The 23,887-nt window shown below is 58.3% G+C and overlaps 2 protein-coding genes and 1 long non-coding RNA gene across 11 annotated transcripts in view; 2 read left to right on the top strand and 1 right to left on the bottom strand.

Moving 5' to 3' along the window:
* Window positions 1–7,142, top strand: part of Spire1 (spire type actin nucleation factor 1) — a 103,583-nt gene extending 96,441 nt beyond the window's left edge. For 3 of the 5 annotated variants that reach the window (XM_021265275.2, XM_021265274.2, XM_004853268.4), the window contains 6 exons: window positions 212–385; window positions 3,423–3,560; window positions 3,905–3,975; window positions 4,388–4,415; window positions 4,508–4,641; window positions 5,878–7,142. In XM_021265275.2, the coding sequence (XP_021120934.2) occupies window positions 212–385; window positions 3,423–3,560; window positions 3,905–3,975; window positions 4,388–4,415; window positions 4,508–4,641; window positions 5,878–6,136 (804 nt within the window). In that variant the 3' untranslated portion in view covers window positions 6,137–7,142. The remainder of the gene's footprint in view (window positions 1–211; window positions 386–3,422; window positions 3,561–3,904; window positions 3,976–4,387; window positions 4,416–4,507; window positions 4,642–5,877) is intronic. The other 2 variants (XM_021265277.2, XM_021265276.2) reach the window with 1 other exon arrangement.
* Window positions 1–21,053, bottom strand: part of Prelid3a (PRELI domain containing 3A) — a 53,946-nt gene extending 32,893 nt beyond the window's left edge. Inside the window, exons 1-7 of one of the 5 annotated variants that reach the window (XM_004853265.4) lie at window positions 20,885–21,053; window positions 16,992–17,160; window positions 16,236–16,325; window positions 15,801–15,871; window positions 15,622–15,724; window positions 14,782–14,884; window positions 12,249–14,096 (exon numbers count right to left, since the gene is read on the bottom strand). In XM_004853265.4, the coding sequence (XP_004853322.1) occupies window positions 14,831–14,884; window positions 15,622–15,724; window positions 15,801–15,871; window positions 16,236–16,325; window positions 16,992–17,160; window positions 20,885–20,916 (519 nt within the window). In that variant the 5' untranslated portion in view covers window positions 20,917–21,053 and the 3' untranslated portion in view covers window positions 12,249–14,096; window positions 14,782–14,830. The other 4 variants (XM_087195097.1, XR_015444933.1, XM_087195094.1 and 1 more) reach the window with 4 other exon arrangements.
* A 78-nt stretch (window positions 21,054–21,131) lies between these two features.
* LOC147830183 (uncharacterized) lies at window positions 21,132–22,308 on the top strand. Its single transcript, XR_015444941.1, has 2 exons — window positions 21,132–21,529; window positions 21,987–22,308. It is a non-coding gene; the product is annotated as an uncharacterized LOC147830183 (long non-coding RNA).
* Window positions 22,309–23,887: the final 1,579 nt, after the last annotated feature.

Raw genomic sequence — 23,887 nt, 5'->3', positions numbered from 1 at the left:
GATGCTCTGGCAGCCGGAGACTCGATGAGCTCGGGAGCCCAGGCTCTCGGCTGCTGGCCGCACACATGGACACCGCCTCAGCGGGGCCGTCACTGCCCTGTGGTGTTTTGTCGTTTTTCATTCATGATCTGTGGCTGCTGTTTGTAGGTCACTCGAGATCAGCATGACTGTCTGCTTTTCTTTCCCTGCCATTTTTCTCCCTGTCGTTCAGGTTCCTAGGACGACCAGTGTATGGCCAAGGACATCTTTCCGACCGCTTTTCTCTACCATACACACAGCTTCTCTGCTCGGCTCCCACCCTCTGGAAGCGGCCATGTTTGGGGTGGCAGGGGCTGTGTATTATCTGTGTGAGAGAGCTTTGGCCAGCAGGTGGAGACCCGCACAGGTTGGCCTCTTTCTGCTGGTTCTGGGACCCTTCCCTCGCTGTCTCCTTCTGACAGTGACAGCTGCTGTACTCTGTAAGAATTAACTGCTTCTGGTCAATGATTCCAGTCTTGTGTAGGATGCATAGATCATGCCATGGTCTCTTTCCAGCGGGAGATAAATCACTGAAAGGACAACAGACTCAGAATGCAGCATCAGACAGGAGAGTGGTGGGTGTCCTTGTCCTGGGGACTCGAGGTCTCCGCCTGGCTGGGGACCTTTCCTCCTGGGCCTCCTGCACTCTGGGAGATGCTGCCTGGCCCGCTGGCTCACCCCACATTCCCCGAGGCCCCTCCAGGGCTCTGAGACCTGACCTCTTCCCAGCACCACCACACGGCTCTGTGATGGTCACATTGTTGCTTCTCTGTCAAGAGAAATTGTAAAATTTCTTTTATTGGTGAAGCCTTTTAAGTACTTTTTGAGATTTCCTCATACAGTCGTGTTTTACTATCACGTGGACTCCCACTGTGGGGACCGTAGTTGGGCCTGTGAGCCCAGGGCCTGGCTCCTCCTGGCCCAGAAAGGAGACTGCAGGAAGTGCTCTGTCCCACAGGGCCAGGTGCAGGGTGGCTTTATTACCCATGACCCCCAAGCAGGTGCCACTCGGGGTCCACAGGCTGCCCTGGGCAAAGGGGGGCCTCTCTCTGAGCTTCAGCACTGAGTGTAACTGAACTTAATAGTTGGTGTTTTTATTTAAATTTGCCTTTATTTGGCTTATTAAAACCTTGGAATTAGGGGCTGTTTTGCATAACTTTCAAAGGTCTGCCTAATTTGTACGGGATTTTTCCTGACCAAAAACATGGTATAAAAGGTGCCAACTCCCATTCACACTGTGGCGCAGTGACCGGACATTTCGTTCCACTCTCTACTCTCCGTGCTAACTCTGAACGCGCCAGTAGGTAAAAGATGTCCAGAGTATTTAGTAAAAGCCCAGCGGTTTTAGTGACTCATGCCATGCAACCAAATTCTCAAGGCGTGTCGGTCCGTAGAGCACATTGTATGTTTAGTAGAACTCTTAAAATTTAGTTTCCTTTCCTAAATTTGAAACAGGAAAGGGAGAAAGCAGAGAAGCGGGCTGTGCAGGCAGAGCCCTGCCCCGCACCTCCAGGGTGGCAGCCATGGGGACTGCACCCAGGTTGCTGTGCGCGGGGCTCGCTCATGCCAGACCCTGGGGAGCCTGGCCAGCTCGGCCTCGGCGCATCCGCTTAGGCCTCGGGATTATTGGGTGAACATTTTTGTCAATTGCAAGAATAACTGAAACTGACCTAGTCACTGCTTGTCACTGTGTTTGATGTTGCATTCAAGTCTTGTTGTCCTTAGGAAAGCTCCAAAATTAAAACATTAGCATTTGACCTGAGGAAAATTACTTCACTAAAGGGAGTCTTCTTGACATTTTGTTAAAGAATAAGAGAAGAAGGGAACAGAAGTCTGATTTCTTAGAAAGTACTGGGTCTGCCGAAGGCTCAGAACAGGAAGTTGAATGCTGGCCCGCCTTGGTCTTTCGGGGACTCACAGCTGGGGAGGGCACAGGCTTCCAGCGGGAGGTCCGAAGTTTCCCCGGCCCCAGGCCGCGGCGTGCAGAGTTAATGAGGGGCCTCCTCCCATGCCCTCGCAGGCACAGGGACCCCTCTGGCTGCCTGGTCAGTTGCCAGCCTCAAGCCTGGTGCTAACGGGGTGCTTGCTGGACCCCGGCCTGGCACCGCCCAGCTCAGCAGCTCTGTCCTAGTGTTAGCATCAGCAGAGTACAAATAAAGAGGCTGCAGGGAAATGTCTTTCAAAACGTTCCTCACAGAGGAAAACCCTACTCGGCACAAGGCACTCTGTTCAGGGTGAGCAAACCCGGCAGAACTGAGCAGCCATTTAATCCTGTCACCGCGAGGGAGAGAGGGATGTGATGGTGACCGGCGATGGCCGCTGTTGGCAGGGAAATGCAGCCCTTGTGACCAAGGCCGCCCTGACTCTGCGTCCGTCCGCCTGGAGGCACAGGCACTGGGCCTCTGCAAGCATCGTAAGCAGATCTGACCTAGGTCAGCGTGGACAGAGGCGACTTCCTATCATTTCAGTAAGAAGCAGCAGGCTTCATGCTGCTCTTTTTAGTAAATGCTAATGTTTGTCAAGTTTGCAACCTAGATTTTTGTTTTCTCTGATTGAAAGACAGAACCGAATGTCAGAAGCGCACAAGTCGCCTGCGCCGGGCACAGCTGTGTACAGGCTTCTCATCGGGCCGGTGCCTGTGGGCTGCGCTATGTGGGGAGAACCCTAACGTGTCTGTCGGGACATTCAGCTCAGTGTCACCGCCCCACAAGGGGCCCTGAAGCCTGGCGGCCAGGAGGTCAAGGCTGTTCTGTCTTTCTCTTAGATCCCCAGCCTGAGCTGGTCAGATGGAGCGCAGATGGGCGAGGGATCTCTCCTGTGCAGAGGGATCAGTGACAGCCTTGCCTTCACAGCTGGCCATGGGCACAGGCGGCAGCCAACTGACCTCTACAGGGACAGCCCCCGGGCTTGACGTCCCAGCCCCACTGGGCTGTCAGGGTTTATGAAGCGTGGATGTCACTGACCCCTCATGACGCTTATCAGCACCAAGCACTAACCACCCTCCCTGGGGCGCCCTGGGCCCCACAGCAGGACCAGTGTCACAGGCGTGCTGTCTGGCAGTGGATCACACACAGCACTCACATCTGGAGTTGTAGGAGAAAGACCAAAAATTGTCCTGAAACAACAAAATTATTTTCAAAAGTCCAAACACAGGACACACCTTGCAAATGGACTAGAACCAGGGGAGGCGCAAAGCCGACCCACAGAGGAGCCTTCATGGCCTGGACAATCGCTGTTTCCTGTGGTCCACGTCCTGCGGCACTGGAATGGTGTGGTCCCCAGGGGCTGGCTCTGTCCCTCTGATCACGGGATGCTATCCTCTCTCTAAGCTACTAACGCTGTCTGCCACGAGGGAGGCTACAGCGCGGCCGGGGTGGCATGCGACTCGGCCCCTTGCCTTGCAGGAGGAGTTCTGCTACCCGGTGGAGTGCCTGGCGCTCACTGTGGAGGAGGTGATGCACATCCGGCAGGTGCTGGTCAAGGCGGAGCTGGAGAAGTACCAGCAGTACAAGGATGTCTACACCGCCCTGAAGAAGGGCAAGGTAGGACTGCCGAGGCGGGCGGGGGTGCAGTCAGGGTCCTCAGGTCTGGAGGTGAGGGGCCACACTCTGGTGACCATCTTGGCCACAGTCTGGGGCCAGTGTAGAAGCTGCCGCACTGGCCCCCAGTCTAGGCTGCGGAAGGGTTGGTGGAGAAGGGAGCGCTTCTCAGCACCCCTCCGCTGCCTCCCTGCGGCAGCTCTGAGGCGCAGCACATCTGGCGCCAAGCAGCAGAGGCCAGAAGGAGGCAGACTCGAGACTGTCCTCCTCCTCGGTGATGTGAGCGCAGGCAGGGCAGGAGGGCTCTGTCTCCCTGCTCCTTGCTCCTCTTAACTCTGTGTTTTTAGCTCTGTTTCTGCTGCAGAACCCGGAGGTTTTCCTTCTTCACCTGGTCGTACACCTGTCAGTTCTGTAAGAGGTGAGTCACAGGCTCCCGAGTCGGGGCGGAGCACGGTGGCCTCCCGCCCACCACTGTGCCATCGCTCCACCGACCTGTGCCGGGCCTGGTGCTTGGGAATAGGGTTTTCATAAGTCGGCCCACTATTGCTGTTGAACCCGAAGTGTTCCTCTTGTAAACAAGGGAGCTCTAATATGCAGTCAGTTGTGCTCAAACAGAAAGCAAAGCACAAAGGCGTGGTTCCCACGAGGTCCATGGGTAGACGAGTAGGGAAACCCGGCAGAGGCCGGCACTCTCGTGGAGGCCAGCTGTCTTGTCTCAGTGCCCAGCAGTGTCGCCTGTGGGCTCTGTCAGGAGGGCCCCGGCAGGTACTGGGGAAAGCCTCGAAGTTGTGCCTCTGCCGCTCCAGTAATGCTTCTGATTTTATGCGCAGGCCCGTGTGCTCGCAGTGCTGCAAGAAGGTAAGCTGAGCCCGGTGAGAGGGCCGCACCGCGGGCCCTGCGCTGCCTCTGCCCTTTATCTGTCTGCTCATGCTCAGCTCTCTGGTGAGCAGATGCGGCTGCCCTCCAAGCCATACTCCACGCTCCCGATCTTCTCCTTGGGACCTTCTGCCTTGCAAAGAGGTGACAGCATGCCGTCAGAGAAGCCCTCTGCTGGCCACCATCGGCCACTGCGGAGCATCGCCAGGTGGGTGCAGCCGGGTTGAAAGCCCCTGGTGTCCTGCTGGCCCAGAGCCAGAGGCAGCCTGGGGCCTGGGGAGGTTGGCATGGGGCCAGGTGCAGCCTCAGACCTGCGCAGGGACTGTCAAAACGTCCAGAGGCGGCCTCTCGGGTGAGGGCTCCTGACCGAGAGGGTACTTTAATCCTGTGGTTTACATTTTTTCTACTTGGGAAATAACTACCTTACTGTCCTTTTAAAGTTACCTATCTTTAAAACTGACCTGTTTGTAGTGGAGTTGAAAGCTTGCATGTAACATCTAATCCTCCTTCCCTCTCTGGAAAGAAAATCTTTCCAATCCTGTGTTTACAAAACCAGGAAACCATCCTTTCCTTAGGATGGGAAGGGCGGCAGTAAAGCTGCTGCAGGAGCTGCCAGTTTGGGGGACACCATTGCCTGAGTGCTAGGCCCTGTGCACGGGCTGCCGCTGGCACGGTTGGCAGGCCCGAGGAGGCGGGAGAGGAGGAAGACAGGCTGTGTGAGCCCAGACGCATGTCCTGCGTGGTGACACGCGCTCTCTGGAGCTGCTAGATCCTCGAGTTGGTTCCTGCTGGGTTCATTAAGTAGCTACCGGTAGGCGCTCCCTCTACCCAAGACCTTCCAAAAACACTGAGCTAACTCCAGCTCTGGAGTCCAGATACCCAGCCACAGCCATACAAACAGTGCTGGGGTGCAGACGGCCCTTGACAAACACAGATGACAAGCTTTCAGGGCGTGTCCTAAGATTAGGTTTCCTGCAGTCTGACTTGCTACCCACCAATGACTAACAACCCTCTGCTCAGGCCACAGGGCCCCGGATGCTTCTAACTCACCAGCAGGAGCTCAGGCACAGACACAGTCTAATAGATGCCTGGTAGTCAGATGAATCCTTGTTTCCAGAATTCTAGAGGGACAACTTTTCAGTGTTGTTTCCTAATCTGGTGTCTTTTTGAAAAATATTGTGAGCTTTGTCTCTACTAAGAGACTCCTTTTTTTTTACTTTTCCTCGGTACCGGGGATCGAACTCAGGACCTTGCACTTGCCAGGCAGTCGTGGCACCACTGAGCTAAATCCCCAGCCCAGGAAATTCTTCTTTGGAGGAACATGCTATGATTAAATTATTCACCCATTCCACAGCATTTTGGCAACAAATTGTTTTTTATACAACCTCAGTATTACAGTAAAACAAAAAGCAAAAAACTGAGTGGCTCTGGGGCTTTTTTCCAGGTTTTCCTCGAAGACTAGGTCTGTGGACAAAGTGGACGAGGAGCTCCAGTTCCCCAAGGAGCTCATGGAGGATTGGAGCGCGATGGAGGTGTGTGTGGACTGCAAGAAGTTCATCTCTGAGATCATCAGCTCCAGCCGGCGCAGCCTGGTGCTGGCCAACAAGCGAGCCCGGTTGAAGCGGAAGACGCAGTCTTTCTACGTGTCCTCGTCGGCAGCCGCGGAGTACTGTCCTTCGGAGCGGACCATCAGCGAGATCTGAGCCACGCCTTCCCAGGGCAGAGAGGCTCCCATCTGTCAGGTCCCACCGCGCTGTCGTCCCTGGGGTGACGTGGGGCAGCCAGGTTGGGGGCGGCGGGTGAGGCTGGCTTTGGCGTGTGGATATGGAGCTGGGTGCTGCCCTGCGTGGGTTCCCTGTGGTCCCCTGATGTGTCCCTGACTAGGGTTCGGAGCTTCTCGGGTGAGAAGTCAGCCTGCTGGGCCGCTGTCAGCACGGTCCGTGGCAGTGAGTCATGCTGGCTTCCCGAGAAGCAGTGCCACAGCCTGGCTCCGGGTCCCTGCGAGGGCCGCAAGCTCCAGGCCACGCTGGTGCAGAGCCGCTGGCCCCACAGTGTCCCCAGCCGATGGCCTGCCCTGAATGTATTACCGTTACTAACAGTTAATGACGAGTCGGGAAGCTGGAGTTCTGTGGGCATTTGGGCGACAGACACCAAGTCTGAGCGGCCACGTGTATTCCGGGTGACCGAGAAGCTGTGGCGTCCAGGGTGCCAGGGGAGGGAGCCGGGGCGTGTGCATCTGCAGTGTTTTCTTAACTTTCTAGTGCAGCTTTCTCAATTAAATTAAGCCACAATTTAGTACCTAAGGTCTCAAACTGAAGTTTATTTTTGTAAATGAATTTTAAAAGGAAAAAATACCTAGCTCTTTTAAAAGTACAAGAAAATTTACCCGCACTGGCAGATATTGGGATCCCCTCTGCCCTCCTGTGACTTGGGCTGATGACCTGGGCGTCTGCTGAGGGTTGGCCCCTGGAGGCCATCGCTTTTGCAGTCCTCTGTGCGCGTGCACAGCACTTCTGATCGTGTGGGACACAGCCATGGCCAGCCCGGCCCCCACCCGAGACGCTGTCCCGAGACATGTCCACGTCGAGTAATGGCCGTACCTCACCGCTGCTCCAGCGGTAGTTTTTACTGGGTGGAAATTTACAACTTAGTAAATGGCTTTAAACTACCTAGACCTATAAAATAAACTTTACGAGTTGACTCAAATAATGCACGCTAATAGTTTGTCTGTATTGCATGTAAGAGTGGGCCACCAGAAAACCCCTACTGACTGTGCTTCCACCATCTTGAAGACTTGTTTAAGAGCTTTAAGAATTAGATTGGGGCCGGGGATTTAGATCAGTGGTTCCGGCGCCTGCCTCGCAAGTGGAAGGTCCCGAGTTCGATCCCCGGTACCAAAAAAAAAAAAAAGAATTAGATCGGGCGGCTCTTGTCTGTAAATTTTCCAAGGGACGCTGCACTTCACAGCCCAGGTGTGAGCTCTTGAGGTGAGGGCCAGGAAGAGGACGTGGCGTTGGGGTTGGGCTGGGGCGCACACCTGTGATCCCAGCCACCAGGAGGCTGAGATGGACTGCAAGTTTGAGCCTGCTGGGAAGCACAGTGAAATAATGGCAGTTACTGTTTGTAGTCCAACAAGAGGAACTCCGCAAACGAGCATTTCACTCCTGCACCCAGAGTAGTTGCCAGGGAGTCTGGTTTGCTTCCCTCACGTCCTCAGGCATTTGGTGCAGCCCAGGATGCCAGGTGGCGATGGCCTCTTCCTGGGCTGCAGGGTCCGTGGGCACCGTCGCCCCAAGCCTGCCCTCAGCACCGCAGGCAGCAGGCAGGCTGGCTAGGCAGACGCGCCACACGTCCCTCCTGACTCCCTGCAGGCCCGGGCACCTTCCTGGCCGCCCCACTCCGGGTCACCTGTCCCACCCCACGCTTCACCCCCTGCCAGTGTCAGAGTGCTTGGGGAGGGGTCACGTGTTCGTTAATGTTGGAAGTCTTCCACTGGGTGGGGTTCACTCCCGAGGCAGTGGGTGTCACCCACTTGGCACGTCCGACTCACTCTCTTGTGAAGCCAGAGGCGGTTATGTAGGAGTTGAAGCCCTGATGTTGAAGAGATGGCGTGATTAGCATACTACCTCCCTCTGTGACATTTTCTAACTGTTAATAAACGCGGGGCTTTTCTTGGGTGCCATGCAGGAAACTTGGGAAGTTTCGGTTCTGAGGTGTGTGGCGTGGCCTGGCCTCCCTGTGCAAGTCAGGTGTGGCAGACGCAGGGCGAGTATCAGCAGTGCTCTCTGTTTAAGTGTCTTATTTTCCAGTGTACTAGGGACAAATGCACAGTGTCCCTGCCGTGCCATTGGCTCTTGGTGCCGGCTGGGAGGCGGGGCCTTCTCCATGGTTGGTCACGGATTCCCGGGTGGCAGAGTCCTGCCACCAAGCCCAGTGCTGCGGACCAGGGCCACTCTGCTCCCAACCCCGCACGTCGGGGATTGAGATTGTCTGGAGTGTGTGATTCATATCTGGGGACCGGTCGTGTATAGGTAGGTAACGTTTCCAACCACTTTGAGGAGTGACAGATACCACACAGCCTGTGCAGACTGCGCAGTGTGAGGAGTTGGGATAAAGCCCTCCCCCCTCCCCCTCCCCGGTGTGCCCCTGGCCTGGCACCTGCCAGGGGAAAGCAGGGCCCCTCACAGCAGCTCCTGCCGGGTTGGAGGATGCTGCTGGACTCCGCCCGCGCAGGGGACAGGCACACAGCTCGGGAGCAGGTCACCACTGCACGGCGCACCCCAGTGGGGCCTCGAGGAAGCAGAGAACCGGTGTACGCCAGCAGGGAGGACGCCGGGAGCAGCTGGGCCCTCTGCAAGAGCCGGCCTGAGGCGGACCCAGGGTCACAGCTGCGCTCAAGCTGTGCAGAGCAGCGACATGGAAAGGATGTGCAGCTCTGGTGGTGCCGCCCGCCCGACATGCGCTGCTGGGCCCTGCAGGGACGGAGGACGCCACCGTGCTCACCTGCACAGTGGCCACTTAGGACCCAGCACTCGCAGCCTGCGAACGGAAGACGAGCGACGGCCTGGCTTTCAGGCCACTGAGTGAAACACACAGGGCCTCGGCCTGGGCGCAGCAGTGTCCCCTGGGAAAGTCCTCCTCACACGGGTTGTGTTTCTTCTCTCTTAAGAAGGGGGTTAGGCTGGTGGCCGCCAGGGCCCCCTTCAATCACGTGCGACTCTTGAGCCACTGTGTGACAGCACCGCGCAGGCTCCACAGACTACCTCGAGGAGCACGGGGACCAGGCTGCCCCTCTGCCCGAGTCTGAACCGTGTTTCTCTGGGTTGGGGTCAGACCTGGTCATGAACAAGACCTGATGTGGGAGGAAGGAAAGGGGCAAAATGTGTTATGTGGATCTGAAACTCACAGCAGGGGCAAACTCAGTTCTGATTTGCTATAAACACATTAGAACCCTCAGAAAGAAGAGTGACACAGGAGCCCCTTTGCTGGCTGCATGGTGTTAGTGGCATCGACACCCTGGGCATCCGTCTGCCAGGCCCCATGGCAGCTCTCGGTCCCCACGGCATGCACTCCCTGAGGGGCCACGGAGAATCGCTGGCTGCAGCCAACCACACAGAAAAGCCACCACAGCGCCTCCATGTGGGACAGAGGAGCTGCGCCTCGGGCTCTCATGGCCCAGCTTGTGTGCAGTGTCTGCGTGCGTTAGTGGCAGCCGTCCGGAAGTTGTCTCCCACCCTCCGAGCCACACGCCTCGCCTTCCGCCGCCTCGGGCCTCTGCATTCTGGCCAGAGGACATCCAGTGGGCCACGTCCTCTGCCAATGGGGGACTCGCCTGGCACATCCAGGACCGGGCCAGCCTTGCTCCCGCAGAGCAAGCGCCCAGTGGGCCCCATGCTCACCAGCCCTCTGGCTGAGGGGCTCAGTTCCCATCCCGCCGCGGGCCTGTGCCACGGGACAGGCACAGCATCCAGGGCCCGAGTGACAGCATGGGTTCCTCGGGAAGTGAGGACCAGCGAGACGTGACGGCCCACAGCGGTGTCCTGGGGACGCTGGCTGTGTGCTGCCCGCTCCCTAGCAGGTGGACACGCAATTCCCCACAGCCGACCACGCGGCACAGACTGCAGCCTTGCAGGAGCAATGAAAGGAGGGAGATCGCACCTCGGGCTCCAGAAACCCGCCACAGCCCCAAGGCCTCCTCCAGCCCCAGGGCCAGCGCCACACTGCTGAGGACACACGTGTGGCCCTGGGACACCCGGAAGCTGCTGCTGGGCGCAAAGGGCCTGCTTCTTAGGACCAGGTTCATCCTTGTGCAGCCTCTACTACCTGCCTCTCCAGCACTGCTGACTCACCAGCAGCCACAAAAATTGTGTGTAAAATGTTAAGCCACTTTAGCTGAAATAAATATAAAACTATTTGAAATTTGTCATGTTAGGGCTGGGATTTAGCTCAGTGGTTCCGCTGTCTGCCTTGCAAACACAAGGTCCTGAGTTCAATATCCCTGGTACCAGAAAAAAAAAATTTGTCATGTTAAAATAATTTGGCCAAGAAGCCAAAGGAAATCATGAAATTACACTTTATGATATTGAATACTCTGTGCTGATTATGTTTATTAATATACAATTTACAAAGTATTTCTTTTTCTTTGAGACAGAGATCTCACTATGCTGCTCAGGCTGGTTTCAAATTCCTGGGCTCAAGTGATTCCCCTGCCTCAGCCTCCTGAATAGGTGGGACTGCAGGGGTGCAGTTGTGCCTGGCTACTTTTAAAAATAGGGCTGGGGCATAGTTCAGGGGTAGAACGTGTGTCCAGCACTGTGCCTAGCCCTGGGCCCTGGGCTCGTTTGTTTTTCCTGAGAGCTTCCTGTATTCACTTCCTCTGGGGCCCAGCAAGCCAGGAAGCTGCATCCTGGCCCAGCACTCACGGCAGCTCCAACCTTGCCAGCACCCTCGGCCACTCGCTCATCTTTCCCACAGCAAGGCCGTCCTCACCGAAGGGCAGCCACACCAGGCTCAGAGACCTCGTGGCCAGTGGGTCAGATGTGTGTGGAGCAGTGGGCAGGGTCACCCAGACACCACTCTCCGGGACGGAGTGGGGACAGGGACGTCTGGGAGCAGAGCTCTGTGGGTGGGGACGGTGGCCCGGGATTCCAGAGGCCCAGGACCCTGCATCAGCTCCGGTGGAGGCGTCCAGGCAGCGCTGTCCCCAGCAGCATGACAGCGTGGACGGGGTGGGCACAGGTGCTCACGCCACGAGCATTCATCAGTGGAGCCTCCAGGCTTCAGGAGTTGGGGAGTGTCCCCTGGGGGAGACATTGAGGGGCTGTGGTGGCCTCACACCCAGCCGTGGGCCCTGCAGGCCTCTTGGGCCAAGTGCCCCTGCCAGGTGGCAGCAAAGTCCTTGCCCCTTGGGACCCGTCCACAAGTCACCCAGCACCCCCCGCGCCAGACCACACAGGCCGGCCCTGCACTTGGTTGGGCGAGGTCAGGGCAGTGGCCACCACCAGAGCCCCACACCCGTGGAGCAGGCAGCGAGAGGGTCAGAACCGAGCTGAGCCACTGGCAGGGTATCGGGTCTCAAGGGCTCTGGCAGCAGCTGTGGAGACCGGGTGTGGGGACAGGTCTCAGGGATGCAGGCTGCATTTGGGAAACAGCAGCACTGACCAGAAGCGGGGGGAAGGAAAGCCGTTCACTGGAAAGGTGTGCTTTGCTCTGTGATCAAGGGCTGCACAGGGCCCCTTGCAATGGCGTTGGCAGTGCTTTCTGTGACGCGCCAGGCCCCTCACTTGCCCCTGCGCTGAGGGGTTTCATTTGCACCTCACTGAGGTCCTGGGGACTGGGCCCGGCTTGGCCAGAAGCGGAGCTGAGGGGGCTCTGTGGAGACTCCAGCAGCAAGGCCCCCTCCAAGCCTGTGCCGTCCAAGGTGAGGCAGTGTCTTGGAGGCAAACTGTCACGTGTTCTTTAGACGCTGCAAGGCCCCTGGCTCCAACAAGATGCGCATGAACAATTTCCGTCCGGCGCTCAGAGCCATGGCTTTCCTGACAGGAAGGGAGCCAGGCACTGCCCAAAGCAGGACGGCCGAGAGCCGGGCAGCCTCAGAGGACAGCTGGGTTTCCAGCGTCACCAGCCGTCATGGGCTCTGCACGAGGTTGACATTGCCTGGCGTGCACACCCGCCAGACCCGGGCCAGGAGCAGAGAGCAGCGCCAGGGCGGGAGACTCCAGGTGTTCTCGAGTGTGCACACACCACCCCACCGGGGTTCGTGGTTCCACACCCTCAGATTCAGGCAACTCCAGATCAAAAATATGTGGGCCAAAAATAATTACGTCTGTGCTGAGCACACACAGACTTTTATTATTTCCTAAATGACAGTACAACTATGTACACAGCGCTGAGACCAGACAAGGGCTTGGAGGTGGCTGGGAGGCGGCCTTGAACACCTCCCCACACCCCCCACCCCCGGCTGGACAGGCTGAGCAGGCACAGCTGTCACAGAGGGGACTACAGCCTGCGGGGGTCTCCTTGTCCCTGGGACCCTAGGGGGCACCCACGCCTCAAATGCAGCCGGGGCAGGGGACACCATGTTATAAGGATTCGTCTTTTCCAGCTCATTTCTCCCAGGAAACTAGGCTGGTGAAGCTTAGGCATTAAGAAAGAACATCCCTCTGCAAGTTCGTTCCCACTCTAACACCAGTAGGTACTGTGTGTTACTTGTTACGCGTGCAGTTAAAGTCCCTATCCTGAACCCGACCTACCGTGTGTGGCCCGTGCCCTGGCAGATCAAACGCTCTGGGAAGGCGAAAGTCGGCCCTGGCACACCTGTGTGGTCTTAGCCGCGGCTGCATCACAACTGCTGGCCGGTCGCTCCAAGCTGGGCTCCTGAGCCTGCAGCCTGACACTCTGAGGGCGGCAGGGGCTCAGCTTCGCCACAGCTCTGGCCTGGGGAGCCCAGCAGAAGACCCGTCCAGCACAGCCAAGGGCCGTTCCCAGGCCTGGACCAGCCAGGAACAGCCCCGGCCCTGAGGCTGCACTCGGGCCTGCTCCTGGCTGCAGCCCCGTTAGAACAGCACTCCCAGCCGGTGCTGCGCCTCAGTTTTCACTTGCCCCGGAGCATCTCAGGGCCTGGGCTGCCCTTCAGGATGCTTTGTCCCGGGACCTTGTGAATGGTGATGGAAGAGCAGTGTTTAAAGATCACAGAACAGCAATGGATGATTAAACCTGACTTCTGACTCCTTTTTCAAATCAGAAATCGAGGTTAGCCTTCTTCCCTAGTATTTTCTCACACATTTACTTCTGTGCTTATGACTTTAAAATAGACATGGTTGTAAAAATAAATGCTAGATCCACTTCCAACCAACATTACAGCCAAACATTACCAGGCATGGTAGCACAAGCCTGTAATTGAAGCACTCTGGGAGGCTGAGGCAGGAGGATCCCACATTCAAGCCCAGTCTCCAAAACTTAGTGACTTAATGAGACCCTATCTCAAAAAAAATTAACAAGGGCTGAGGACATGGCTCAATACAAAGGCCCTGGGTTTAGTCTCCAGCACTGAAAAATGCTATAGACATACATACATATATATATTTCTGCTTCCTCAGTGACCACCTCAAGACAGAATGTCAATTTGCAACAGAAAGCACAGCAGGCAGTGCTCATTCTCACCCTGCCTTGGCTGTCAGGGTTTGAGTGGCCAGTGACTGACAGAGGCCCCTTCCCCAGAGCACCCGGGCCACCTTGTGCCGCCCGGCAAGGGCCTGGGGCTCCGGGCCCACCCTGCTCAGTCGACCCTGATGGAGCACGACAGGGTCCTCTCACTCGGGCCCCGTCTCAGCCATGCCTGAGTGCCAGGGAAATGGTGATGGGACAGGAGCAGCCCCGGGCCTTGGGACAGCGGAGTCCTGAGGTCGAGTCCTCAGCAGGACCACAGGGCGGCAGGAGGCCTGGGGGCGCAGGCGAAGGCACCCGCAGCCCCTCCGGCACAGGCACAGAGCTCAGGGCAGCTCAGGGCGGGATGCGAAGCGCCTCCCTCGTTCCTGGGCAGTGCAGGCAGAGCCGCAGGCTCCTCTCCCACACAGGCAGCGCAGGGGCGTCCTCACCGACCCCTTTCTGTGCCTGCCTTCTTGCTGCTCGCCTCCTTCCTCCTCTGCCTCCGTTGGTGAGGAGCTGGTTAGAGACGAAGACGGGGCAGGTTAGCGCTGGCTCATGAGCACAGAAGCCCGGGAGCCTGGGCTCACAGGCGGCAGCGCGACACAGGCACGGCACACACACCAGCCCCAGCCCTGAGAGCTCCTGCTGTGCGCACGGCCCCCGGCAACACGAGCAGCTTCCTACAGTTGCCCAGAGCCCACGGGGACAGGAGCACAGATGGACGGAGGGTGGGGAGCGCAGCTCAGCGGGCCAGGGGCCTCAGGCATGTGTGGGCGGCACCCGAGCAGAGGCAGCTGCACCGGCTAGGCGAGGGCGGCCCCTGCACCACCTCACCCTCAGCCCAGCACGGCTGCGGAAGCTGGGGGCACAGGGCGACGCCAGTGGCCGAGCACGGCCCAGCGCAGGAAAAGACCCCAAGGACCTTGGCGGAGGACCCCGCGGGCTGGGGCACAGCTCAGTGGCGGCACCGAGGCCTCAGCCCCGCCCCAGGGCTGCGTGAAAGTCTGCACATTTCACCCCAACTGCCCTTCCGGTCAGCCTCCACCCGGCCCCGCCCCACGCGTGGAGTCCCTCCCTCCCCCCCAAGCTAGGCACACCCCGGGGATGTCCAGCAGCCAGGCCAGCCGGGGGGCGAGGGGCGGAGCGGGCAGTGCCCCAGCCAAGACACCACGCACACCCGCCAGCCACGCTGGGTCTGTACCAGGCGCACGCTGTCCGGGACCACGGTGACCACAGGCACGGGCGCGACCCTAGCCCGCGGAACTCTCCGAGTGCTTGATGATCCACTCGATGGCTGCCCAACCCTGCAGCGACGGGATGGGCAGTGAGGGCCTGACCCCAGGCCCCTGACCAAGACCGGCCCGCAGTGTGACCCCGGCCCCAGATCCCTGCCGGGGCTGCTACCAGCTGCTGCTACACTCCCGTCCTCACCAGGTACACAGCAGCGGCGACACTGCACCAGGGCCGGGGACACTGGCAGGCACCAGGGCCGCCGCACCCCCGTGAAGCTAGAGTAAGGGCAGCCGGGGCTCCGGGGCTCCACCCCGGTTTCTTCCCCAGAGTCAGCCTCGTGCTTCTTCCTCCCGGCAAAGCCTGAGCTCGGCCTGGGGCAGAGCTGAGCACAGGGAAGCAGGGAGGAGGGGCCCAGTCTCAAGGTCACAGCCCCCACCCCAGGAGTCTGCTCCCAAGACGGGGCTGGCTCTGCTGCCCGTGAGCGGTCGGCGGACAGCAGCTGCGTGGGGAGGACAGGACGGCCCAGGTGTCACCGGGCGGTGGGCGGGCAGCAGTGCCCAAGATGAAGTGGAGTCGTGGAGGGGCTGGGCGAGGGAGGGCGGCCGGGGAGGAGCCTGAAGGCAGAGCGTCCCAAGCCAGGGTTCACTGGCCAGCCCCTCCCGCCTTCTCCCTCCTCCACCCCACCCAGCTGGTCTGGATGCTGCCAGCGGGAGGCGCGCAGGTGCCCTGCCTGTCAGTTGCTGTCACTGAGGGGCCCGGCCCTGGGCGGGTGCAGGGGCTGAGCTCTGGCACGGGCCTGGGTGCACACCTTCCTGGCGTTGGACGATATGGTGCTGGCCATCAGGCTCTCCAGGTAGCGGCCCAGGCCTGTGCCCTCCACGGAGATGACAGCCTCCTGCGTGAGCACCGTCCTGTGGGAGGACAGGAGTTAGGGCTGCCGCGAAGGCCCCCCACCAGGCCGTCCTGCACCCCAGGCCGGGGACTCACTTCCCGGGGTGCTCTGGGTGCGGGGCGTACACCAGCCTCTCATTTACCGACACCAGGTTCCGCAATGTGACCTTGAGAGAAAGAAACAGGGCTTCAGGTTCCGCGCCTCAAAGCCCTGCCTGGCGTCTGCACCCCAAATCAGCGCTCGGCAGGGCACAGCAACCGAGTTAGGCGGTGGGCCCGAGTGACACCTTGGGGACCCAGCAGGGCCCAGCGTCTGTGCAGCACACACCAGGCCAGCCAACAGCCACAAGATGCAGTTCTGGCTGGATTCCTACGTCTCCCTACACATGTACTACACTGGAATAAAGACAAAATACTGGGAAATAGGCCCAGTCTTCCTCCTAAGAACGCACAATCGTGCACAGCAAGGGCGGGCGGGAGACAGCTCGGCCCCCAGGCCCCTGGGCCCGTTTCGTCCTGGCCACTGCTTACATTGGTGGAGAAAAGCTCCATTTTCTTCTCGGCTGGGTCTACCACAGAGTGCTCTTTGATGTAGGTCAGGGTCCTACTGGTTCCCAAAATCTAAAAAACAAACAAAACTGGCACAATGACATGCTCGAAGTCCCGTTTCCCATCCACTTATCCAAAGACGGTGCCTCTGGGGACAGAGCCTGTCTCTGGGTTGCTTCTGTCCCAGGAGGTGTCAGACCCGGGAAGTGAATTCAGAGTTCGGTGGGTGACACAGTCAAAGCTCGGGCCAAACACAAAATGGGGTCAGGGCGGGGCCAGGGCAGCAGACAGTGGCGAGCTCGGGCTGCGTTAGGCTGCAGGGATGGGGCCAGGAGTCGGGCACTGGGCACAGGACACTGTCCCTCACCAGCAGCTTGAGGAAGAGGCCATTACGGGGGACCTGTGTCCCCCACATGCCGGTGTGGACTCCACCCCAGCACCTCCGAATGTGACTGACCCGGACACTGGCCTTCGCAGCAGTGACTGAGGGAAGACATCACCAGGGATGCGTGTCCTCCGAGGGGCGTCACCAGGAGGTCAGGGGGAGCCCCCGGCCCGCCCCAGGAGGCCACCCCCACTCAGGGACAGGAACCAGCCCCACACACAGTGCCTCTGGCCCTGAGGGTCCTGTCACCAGGGGATGGGACAGAGGCTGGGGCAGCTGGAGGGGCAGGAGCTGGCACTGCAGAGTGGGGGTCAGACGGCCGCGGGGAAGGGATGGGGGGGACAGCGCCTCACCGCGGTGACCAGGCCCGGCAGCCCCCACTCGGTGCTCAGCAGGCGCAGGCTGTGCAGCCGCCCTCGGCCATCCACAGCGCGCTCCAGGACATCCACACCCACCACGCTGGGGTTCATGGGGTTCGGGTACTTCCTCATGGCAGCCTTGATCACCGTGTCCCACGGGTGGCTGTAGGAAAGCAAATCAGCGCAGCCGGCCCGGAAGTGTGGAGCCCGGGGCCGCCACTCCGCCCTCCCCTGCTCTGGGCCCTCCTGTCCCCAGAGGAAGAGCCCTGTGCTGCTCCGCGGGACAGGGACAGGGACCCCGTACAGCCGGGCTGCAGCGGTGAACCAGGCTGGACCGATTCTCCGCAGGGCTCATGGTCCCTGCTCATCTTGGGGACAGAACAGCACGCCCACCTTGTCAGAGCGGGCCTCCGCCCCAGCCACCTGTCCTGCCGGGAGCACCACAGAGCAGTCGGCCCAAGACTCCCTACTGGGCAACGGTGACACATGGCCCCGCAGGCTTCAGCGCCTCAGTGGAGGTCACTGTCCCCGAAGGATTCGCCCCGCGGGTATTGGGACGGACCCCACTGCGGATGGGAGCACCTGCACTGGGCTCTTGTTTCTAAATCTGCAGGACTTGAAGCTGTCACATTTTCAGATTATAAAAGCGTATTCAAGTTTTTGAAAAACAGACATGGGAAAACATTTAAAGGCCTCTACGTCCACTTCCCACACAAGCCTGTCAACAATTAGGCAGGCACAAGGCCTCACGTGCACAGCAACACCACCTGACTGCTCGGCAGAGGACGCGGGCCACGGACAGGGCTGCACAGTCATCAGCTCACTGTGCCTACCTGCATGTGCTGTCCCTGCCGGCCACATCCTTGGCCATCCCACGTGGCCCGAGGCTTCCTGCAGGATGCCCCTCATGCAGCGCAGCCCTGGGCGAGGGATCGATGCCCTCCCCGCCCACCTCCTGCCACCGCAGGCCCAAGCCGGGTACAGCCTGTGCTCAGTGCGCCTGAGACCCAAGGCGGAGACCCACCTGGAGTCACAGGGGCCACCACAGCGTGTTCACTTGGGACCCCTCAGGCCTCCCAGGGTGCCCGGTGTCCGATCCTTAGTCCTCTGAGTGCCCTCTCCTTGGAAGCCTGGGAGCCCCTGCGAGGGAAGGTCCCCCCACAACGCCGTTTCTCTCCATAGACGATGGTGAACAGCATGTGTAGACGAGCCTAGACCCAAGGCCTGGACACACACGCACAGTACACACATGTCACACAAGCACACGCATGCACTACAAAAAGTACCTGAAATTACATTCAGTATATGGGCTCATTGCCCACTTTCTGTAACAGATAAAATTTACCTACATCATGAAGCTATTTGCAAAAACATGACTTTAAACAGCTACAGCAGGTCATCCTGTGGATGTTTAACCAGGCCCTCAGAATAAATTATTCCATCTGTCACCAATTACAGATATTGGTACCAGGAGTGGGGTCATTATTATGACTGCCCAACCACGTGGTTTAGAAGCCTTCAGATGCCTATAGAAGCCCAAGAATGCCATAAGCTGAGCTTGACAGGTGATACTGGTCAGAGCTGAGAAGACAAGAATGCTGACCACCACCTGTTGGTGCTGGGATTTACCACATGCTGCAACCAAAGCACTGCACTGCAAAGCACTGAACACAGGAGCGGGTCGGGGAGTTGAGTCTGTTGATCGAGACATCATCCTGTTCCTTACAAAGTGCCACTCTTCTTACTACCTTTGGGAGATAGTTTTTATTATTTCTTTTTTAAATGTTATGTTAATGTCACAGATTTATTATTACTTACGTCCATGGACAAGAATTTAAAATTTTTGTTTCAGTTGCAGCTGGGCACAGAGGCACTCACCTGTAATCCCAGCTACCTGGGAGGCTGAGGAAGAAGGTTCAGAAGTTCAAAGACAGTCTGGGCAATTTAGCAAGACCCTTCTCAAAATAAATTTTTTAAAGGGCTGGAGATATGGCTCAGTGGCTCAGCACTTGTCTGGCATGCACGAGTCCCTAGGTTTGATCACCAGCACACACACACAAAAATTCAATTGTGTCTTAGTTACCACAATACCTGACACCCACAACTGAAAGGAGAAGCTTATTTTGGTTCAGTTGCAGAAGTTTCAGTCCATCGGCAGGGGCTCAAACATGAACAGTATGGTGGACAAGGCCTGGGCAGAGGAGAGCTGTGCACCTCACAAGGCCAGCAAGCAGAGAAGAGTCGGAGGGAGACTCCTCCAGGTCGCTCCCCAGTGACCACCCACTCCCACTCCTACCAGCCCTGAGTCCCCTGACCCACTGACAGGCACAGCGCCCACGGTCTGGTCGCCTGCCACCTCTGAGTGTGCAAGGTTTTGGGACCAAGATCCAAACCCCGCAGGCTGATGCGCAACACAGCAGGTGCTGACAGAGTCCACACAGACAAAACCTGTTCCATCCCCATATTCTCCAAGAGAGGAAAGTGACCCTGAATGGCCTGAGACCTGCTGGCCCACCCAGGCCCATGGTTGAGTGGACAGAAACACACCAGGGTTGGCCGCTGCTGAGTGCCGTTCAAGGGACCCTGAACGTCCCATGGATGACAGGGACCGGCTGTGGCGTCTGCACACAGTGGGACACCAGTGCCCCTAATCCGCCTACACCTGTGCTGAGACCTATCGACCTCAGTATGGACGATCGTGAAGCATGCTGCTCAGGAGAGGGGAGGGCCCAGCGGGCTGCCCAGGGTGGTGCTGCTGATGTGTGTGTGCCAGGGAATCAACAGCGGCCCCGTGTTCGAGTGGATGGAGTCAGGGCCGCTGGCACCCAGCCCTGAGGAAGGAGGGCAGCAAATTCATCGCCTCAGCTGCCTCCAGGGAGGGGGGGGCGGGGTGGGGAGGGCAGGGCACAGCGGGCACTCAGCTCCGCGCCCCTCTTCCATCCTCTCTGCCCTGCCGGAAGCTGCCTCCTGCCACCTCCCAGAGCCCAGGGGTGGCCATGCAGATGAATGTGGCCTGGGGGCGGGGGACTGCAGTCAAGCAGGAGGGTCTCTGGGGCCAGGGAAATGTCCTACACCAAGGCTGTGGCCACAGCTGCACAGTTATCTAAAAATGTGAACTCTATGACACACCGAAACTTACTCTGCGTACACTTTCTTCCACCTAATGCTGAGGACTGGCCCAGGGCCTTCACATCGAAGCTACATCCCATTCATTCACCTATTCATTCAGAGGCAGGGTCTCCTAATTAAGTTGCCCTGTTCGGTCCTCCTGCCTCAGCCTCCCAGAATGCAGGGATTATAGGCCTGTGCCCGGCTGAGATGAACACTGTAAAGCCGGTGACTGACAAGACAGAGCTGAGTGCCAGGAAGGGTGGGCCTCAAACTTTAAAAACAAGCGGTGGCAGCGCTAAGAGGGTCCTGGTGCTCCTCAGCTGACCTCTCCTGCACACCCTGAGGCGCGCGAGCGTTCCGCGCGGGCTGATGTGCTTTTACCGCCATTCTAGACGTTGTAGAGCCAAAGGATGACAGCTCCATTTCACGCAGGTTTTTCCCCAGGACGAAAGCCTCCTCTACTGCGCTCGGGGAGTCTGAAAATCCGAGCTCCCCAAAAGCCCTGCGGGCGGGGCGTCCCAGGTTCAGGGCCCACACGGTCCAGGAAGCACCCAGGGGAGACAACCACGCACGAGCGAGCGCCCGGAACCGCGGGAGCGCGCCAGCGGGACGCGCGGGGGCCGGCCGGCGGGGAGTCCCGCGCCCGGACGAAAAGCGAACGGCGTAGCTGAGGGAGGGAGGGGGAGGGTTAGATGGGCCGGGCCGAGCCGCCCACCTCGCGGCCGGAACCCCGCCGGCGTCGTGCGCACCGCCCGGCCCGGCCCCGGCCCGCTCACCCGAACACGTGCTCGCAGCTCCAGATCCTCATCGCCGCGGAGGCGCGGGTCCGCTGCGGATGGCCGCACGTCGGCCCGCGATGCGCGCTCCCGGCAGGCCACGCGCGCTCCCGGCGACCGCCCTTCCTCTCCCCTTCCACCGCGGAGGCGCCGCGGGGAGGGGCGGGGCGCGGAGGTTAGGCACCGCCCCGTCACGTCACGTGGCCGGGCTGCGGTTGGGCACCACCCGTCACGTGGCCGGAGCCCTCACGCGCGAGGCCTCGGTGCCCCGCAGGGACCGGGCGCGGGTGCCGGAGGACACCGCGCAGAGCCGTCGCAGCCCGCAGAGCCGCGCCCCAAGTGGGCCGGGAGAGAGCGGCGGGCGCTGGGCGAGCAGGACCCGCCCGCCGGAGGCAGGGCCACCGCGGTGTCGCCCCCCCCCCCCCCAGCAGCGAGGAAGCCGCCCGGCCTCGGCGGCACCGGACTCCTGCTTCCTGAGGGGCCGGGTTTCTGCGCTCTGCCTTGCCCTGTGCTGTGCAGCGCTGGTAACGAGCACCCCGGGCTGTCCCGGCCGCCCTGGGTTGGGAGAGCAGGACTCAGACTCAGCGCCCCAGGACAGCCCCGGAGCGCCGTCGTCGCTGCGCCCCAGGCTCTGCCCGGTCCGAGGTCTGCACACTGCCTGTTCAGCAAGTCAGGATGGCGCCAGACTGGCAGTCAGGGACCTGGAGGGGCTGATTCCTAACTCTGATTCCGAAGCAGCCGTCGGGGAACCCTGTCATTCCCCTGATCATAGAGGCCCCGCCTTCCCTCTGTGCGCGCGCGCGCGCGCCCACATTGGCCGCGGAACCCACCCAAGCCCTTGCGCGTGCCGGGGAAGGACTCCACGGCTGAGCTGCACCCAACCCCGTTCTCTTTTTATCTATTCAGTCTCTATATTAAGTATCAAGATTTCATGTTTTACAGAACACACTGCTGTTTAAAAAATGAGTTTAGGGGCCGGGATTTAGCTCAGTGGTTCCACCCCCTGCCTCGCCAGTGAAAGGTCCAGAGTTCGATCCCCGGTACCCCAAAAATAAACGAGTTTACAATTGCTGTAGCTGAGCAATGTTTACTCTCCTGGCAGGGACGAGGTGTGGAAGAAGTTGGGGAGCTCCTTCTCACCTGCCTACCTCACGTGTCACCCAGGGCTGTCGCACAGCCAGGCACTGATAGGCTAGTGCAGGGGAAGAGAGAAAAGACTTCATGTGTGGAACCCGATCAACCAGCCTCGCTGTCCGAGAAAACAGCAGAGTCCCTGCCACCAGCACTAGCTTCGCTGTGGTCAGGGGCTGGAATCCTCACACTGAAGAACAGAGCAAAAACCGAAATCCGAGGTCATCTTGAGATCTGCCTTGAGCCTGACGCCCTAGATATCAGTAAAACAGAGGATACCAATGTGACCTATATTTTCTGTGTTGCGTGTTTTCTCTTGCCAGCCCTACCTCCAATTCCTGAAGTCGGGTTTAAAAGTATTTTAATTTTGCTCCTCATCTCTGCTTCTAAGCAGAGTCCACACAGCTTTTCCGCAGAAGCCTAGCAAACCACTTCCGGAGGAAGGAGCCTGGGTCCCAGAGCAAGCAGCTTTCTCTGTAGAAGACTCTGGGAGAGTCTAGGAGCCTTTCTGTTTCTTGCAGTTCAGAGACTGAATTCTGGGCATCACGCAGGCAAAGCAAGGGCTCGGCCACAAAGCTAACCCACAGGACCTTGTCACACATCTGGTCACTCTAGTCTGCTTTTGTGACCATGGCTTTAAGAGAAATATTTGCTCACAAAGTGGCGATAAGGATATTCTGTGTTCTGTTGTCACTCATGCTCCTTTTGTACTTTTTTGGTACTGGGGATCGAACTCGGACCCTGCGCTTCCAAGGCAGGCGGCAGAACCACTGAACCAAATCCGCCCCGGCCCTTTGCTCCTTGCACTGTTAGTAGCTAGTGTCACTGCCAGGAGTCAGCATTTCCACTGTCATCTGGACGACGTTAACGGCACATGGTGTCTTTTTAGCTTCCTTTCCGCAGGCCACAACAGCAGTGTCCAACGTCCAGCACTGCTGGAAAAACACTGCATCAGCTTCCCTGTGGGGACAGAGTATCAAGGTTGTTAGAGGTGAACCGCAGCAAAATCATTTGATTAAAAAAAAAAAAAAGCCCAGACCCTTGTCAGGAACAGGTGTTTTTGGTTTTGTTTTGTTCTTTGCCATACCAGGGATGAAACTCAGGACCTTGCACCTGCCAGGCAGGCACGGAGGCCCTGAGCTACATCCCGGGCCCAGAAACACGTTTTAAGGGTTTTTTTGAATGCAGGATGTGGGCAGATATTCATGGCTCTCTCCTGACATCTAGTGGAGCCAGTGTGCACGCACAGGGCACGGCAGCACTGTCCAATTTCTGGCCCCAAAGCCTGGAAATTTATTTCTAAAAAGTGTTTACTGAACAATCACTGTTCTGCAGGAAATCTTCCTCTGGGTGGATACTGGCACACAATACTGTTCATGGCATCATCTGAAACGGAAATGAATTAATGCTGTCTGATGCCTGCTTAGACAACTACTGAGGCCTTCAAGAGAACATAGACCTGATAGAGTGCAGGAACTATGCATTATTAGCACACACAGACACGTGGCACTGAAAAGTCCAGGTGAGTGACATCATGAACAAACGAGCTTCCTGTGCTTGCAGTGTACACTGACTGCTCAAAAGTGCACATGGAGGCCAGGGATTTAGCTCAGTGGTTTCACTGCCTGCTGGGCAAGTGCAAGGACTCGAGTTCAATTCCTAGTACCAAAAAAAAAAAAAAAAAAAAAGCACACATGGAAAGAACGCCTCTGCACATTACAGGAGTAAAAGACTTTAGAGACTTTTTCCATTTTAAAACCTTGTACCCTCCTTCTGTAACAGTAAAAAAAAAAAATTACCCTGGAATCTTTATACTTTGAAGTCTTTTAATTATAAAACTATTACATATTTATTACATATTTATTAAAACTA

The sequence above is a fragment of the Heterocephalus glaber genome, unplaced genomic scaffold, assembly GCF_053883595.1.
Source record: "Heterocephalus glaber isolate CG9 unplaced genomic scaffold, H.glaber_assembly_v1.0 deba00000331, whole genome shotgun sequence".
In the NCBI taxonomy this organism is placed as follows: domain Eukaryota; kingdom Metazoa; phylum Chordata; class Mammalia; order Rodentia; family Bathyergidae; genus Heterocephalus; species Heterocephalus glaber.
This window is presented reverse-complemented; position numbering and strand designations above follow the sequence as displayed.